Genomic DNA, 4,268 nt, shown 5'->3' on the forward strand with positions numbered 1-4,268 from the left:
TTTTTTCATGTTGCGATTAATTGCTAATGCTTTTATCACAGTATACGGTATTATCACGGTATTGACATTTAGTTGGGAAAAAAAGTGTTGTCATAAAGTTATTAAACCTGTTATACTTTTTTTCTTATAACAAAAACATACAATAATATTTACATACAATAAAGTAATACACAAAATATGTATAAATTAAAAAAAAATTCACACAGATTAAAGTGCAAAAGAATTATAAAGACCAATAAGTAACACTTTACAATAAGATCTCATTAGTTAATGCATTAACATTAATAATGAGCAATAGCTACATTAGCTACAGAAGTTATTAATCTTTGTTAAAAAATACAATCGTTACTTCATTAAATAACTTTTGATTTTAACAACGTGTTATTAAATAGTGAAGTTGCCTAAGATTAATGAATGTTTAGAAGAATATTTCATTGGCAGTTTATGTTAACTAATGAATTAACTAATGTTAATTAATAGAGCCTTAGTGTTTACATGGTTTCCGGGGTAACGGCTGCGTTTCTGCTGTTTAGCGCCATCTGCTGTCAGAGAGTGAATGTGTGCTTTCATTCAGCACGTCTCTCATGCGTTTCTCCAAAAATATTCTTAAAATGCATTCAAAAAATCTGAATAATTTGTAATACATAATTATTCACGGTATTTTGAAGTGCCCACGATAACAATATATCATGCATATTAATTACCATGATATATCACATTACTGAATACCGGCACATGTCTAGTGTGTGTGTGTGTGTGTGTGTGTGTGTGTGTGTGTGTGTGAATCAGCAGTGAATCAGTGTGTTCTCTGTGACAGACGCTGGTGAAGGAGGCTGTGGTTCATCCTCTGGACGTGGAGCCCATGTGTTTTCTGAATCCGGACAGAGATCAGCAGCAGCAGTCTGTGTCTGTGGCTCCCAGTCCAGCGCTCTCGGGCCCCGGCCCTCGCAGGGCCACGGCGCAGGAGAACACACACACACGCCACGGATGGAGGGACAGAAACACAGACCGAGAGAAAGGAGCGGCGGCGAAGGAGAGAGCGAGAGGAAGACTGTCGCAGCAGAAGGAGAGGAAGGCCACGCAGATGCTGGCCATCGTTTTAGGTGAGATTTTGACGTAAATGTAGTTTACTGATAGTGAGTAAAAATCTAAATCACAGGACAAACTATTACAAAATCTGCAGTTTTAACTATGATATGCAAATATGTCGTCTGCATGCGCTGTGCACTTCAAGGTGAATGTGAATCATGGTTATCGTTAACTAAAGATAAAACCATAAACATTTTTTCCCCTTGAAATAAAAAAAAAAAAAAAACAGCGGAAATAAAAGAAAATATTTAAACTTACAGCTAGTTGCCAAAGCAAGAGTTCTCGTTTTCATTTAGAATTCTTAACTTGATAAAGTAAAACAACTACAATTAAAACTAAAACTGAAATTATAAAAAATAAAAGCTACAATAAAGAAAAAACAAAAAGCATAAAAATAAAATCACACAACAAAATGACTAAACTAAAATTAAAATGAAAAATATAAAAAAATTATTTGAATTAAAATTCAAAATATTAATAAAAAAAAATATTATTCTGAGATAAAAACTCTTTTTTATGTATATGTATTTTTTTTGTTTAAAAGCATGTGTGTGTGTGCTTCCCTTCATTTATATAATATATATAAATTAATTATATTTAGTTTTATTTATTTAGTTATATATTTATTATTTATTTTGTTATTTTATTATGTTGCCAAGGCAATAATTCTAAATGCCACTGAGCTTGAGGTTTTCCATCTAGTATTCTTTATGTTTTATTTTATTTCATATTTATTTTAATGAATTCATTCCTCTTTCAAGTTCAGGGCATTCTGATTAAAACCAAGATTGTTGGAGGATTTTTCAAGAAAATAATACTCAGTCTTTCTGCTTTAAAATGTAATGTTAAATTCAATGTGTTACTTGCTGTTTCTTTGTAATTATTTTAAAAATTGTTTCAAAGTGAATCCTACAAATACATTTGCCTTTATTTATTTAGCAGACACTTTTATCCAAAGTGACTTGCAGATGCAGAAATTGTTGTTAAAGTTGTTATCACTTGTTTGTTTTTTTGGTCTCTCCTTGATGATTTAGAATTGTGGGATATAAACTCAGAACTGGAAGATATAAACTCGCAATTCAGAATAAACTCAGAATTCTGACTTTCTTTTTCGCTAAAGAAAGTTTATATCTTGCAGTTCTGCCTTTTTTCTCTCCGCCACTAAATAAATACTATTTCAGTCTTTCTACTTCAAAATTTCAAGTTCAATTCAATGTGTTGCCTGCTGTTTCTTTATAATTATTTTTTAATTTTAATTTTAATGTATTTTTCAGAATTATATTTCTGAGTAAAAATGGTTTCAAAGCAAATCCTACAAACATATTTACATTTTAAATCTCTAAGTTAGAAATAAACTCAGAAATGCAAGATATAAACTCAGAATTTCCTTGTTTATATTTTGCAGTTTAATACTGTTATTACATCTCATAATTCAGAGTTTATTTCTCACAGTTCAAACTTTTTTTCTCTAATTCTGAGTTTATCACATTTTTTTATACTGTTCAGGTTTTCTACTTAAAAATGTCACGTTCTTTGTAAATATTTTTGCATTTTAATTTAATGATATTACATTTTTTATAATTAAATTGCACAGTGAGAATAGTTTCAAAGTGAATCCTACAAACATATTTACATTCATTGAGCAGATGCTTTTATCCGAAGCGACATACAGATGCAGAAGTTGTTCACTTGTTTCTTGTCTCTCTCACCTGAAAAATAATCACAATTCTGACTTTTTTTTTTCTCAGAATTGCGATTTTTTTTTCTCTTTGGATTCTGAGTTTACATCTCACAATTCTGTTTTTTTTTTTTTGTTTCCACCACAAAAATAAATTCTATTAAGTTTTTTTTACTTGTTTGATGTGTTACTTTATTTCTTTGTAGGGCTGGTGATTTTTCTGATTTTATCGATTCATTTGAATTGAATGTTTTGCCACGATTTTATTTTTTAGAAATCGAGGAATCGCGATTTTGAATAGAAATATTTCCAAACTTTAGAATTAGACACTTTGGCAATATGCCAATGATAACAGTAAAGAGAAAAGAACAATCCAACCGCATGTCGGCGCACGTGATTAACCGCTCTGTGAAGGATTGTAAGTAGAATATATCGCTAGACGCCATTCACACAGAATGCGCTTTTGTATTAATAAAGACGTGAAGCAGGCAGTGGAATAGGAAAAACATGCAAGAAGATGGGAATTAACTTATTTTAACTTGAGCACAGTGTTTTTAGAATGCCGTTTCATGCATGAGACGCTGCAAGATACGCGAGCGCAACATTCAAGCCCGTCCATGTTTATATAGAAAAAACAGCGCAATTGAATAAAAACCTGTAACTACTACTGTATGTCTGATATTTCATGTTTACATCATGGTGACCGGCTGAAAGCTGCTGTTCATTGTTTTTACAGATCATTTATAGTTAATAATAGTCTACTGGTGTTATACCTTCAGTCATTTTGAATTTAAATTACCTTGACTTTTTAAAGCATTTTGCTCGTATTATTTCTGAACATATAATATGTATAAGACAAGTTTGTACAAGATGTAGTTGCATGCATCTTTTTCTGCAAAGAAATTTGTTTACGTTTACATCATGTTGACAACTTCATGTGTGGTGCACTTGGAATAGAATTATCTTTAAATAGAAGATTAATAAAGAAAAAGTTACTTGAATCATGTTGTAGTTACATTTTCAAGTTGACTAGTTAAAAATCGTAAAAAATCGAGAATCGGTCAAACTGATTCTGACAAAAATCGAGATTTTATTTTTCACTCAGCCCTATTTCTTTATAATCATTTTTAATTTTAATTAATTTTTTTAATATGTTTCTGATTGAAAATTGTTTCAAAATGAATCCTACAAAGATGTTTACATTCATTTTTTTAGCAGATGCATTTATCCAGAGATGCAGAGGTTGTTGTTGACGTCGTGTTCACTCGTTGTTCGTCTCTCCGTGATGACTGTGTTCTCCGCAGGCGTCTTCATCATCTGCTGGCTTCCTTTCTTCTTGACGCACGTTCTGAAGGCTCACTGCGGCAGCTGCTGCATCTCTCCGTCGCTCTACAGCGCCGTCACGTGGCTGGGTTACCTCAACAGCGCCGTCAACCCCGTCATCTACACCACCTTCAACATCGAGTTCCGCAAGGCCTTCATTAAAATCCTGCACTGCTGA

The 4,268-nt window shown here is 32.1% G+C and overlaps 1 protein-coding gene across 1 annotated transcript in view; it reads left to right on the forward strand.

Annotated features, from left to right (window-relative positions):
* drd2l (dopamine receptor D2 like) overlaps positions 1-4,268 on the forward strand; it is a 12,582-nt gene extending 8,314 nt beyond the window's left edge. The window contains exons 6-7 of the mRNA XM_016466871.1: positions 818-1,103; positions 4,072-4,268. Of these exons, the coding sequence (XP_016322357.1) occupies positions 818-1,103; positions 4,072-4,268 (483 nt within the window). The remainder of the gene's footprint in view (positions 1-817; positions 1,104-4,071) is intronic.

The sequence above is a fragment of the Sinocyclocheilus anshuiensis genome, unplaced genomic scaffold, assembly GCF_001515605.1.
Source record: "Sinocyclocheilus anshuiensis isolate Anshui unplaced genomic scaffold, SAMN03320099.WGS_v1.1 scaffold480, whole genome shotgun sequence".
In the NCBI taxonomy this organism is placed as follows: domain Eukaryota; kingdom Metazoa; phylum Chordata; class Actinopteri; order Cypriniformes; family Cyprinidae; genus Sinocyclocheilus; species Sinocyclocheilus anshuiensis.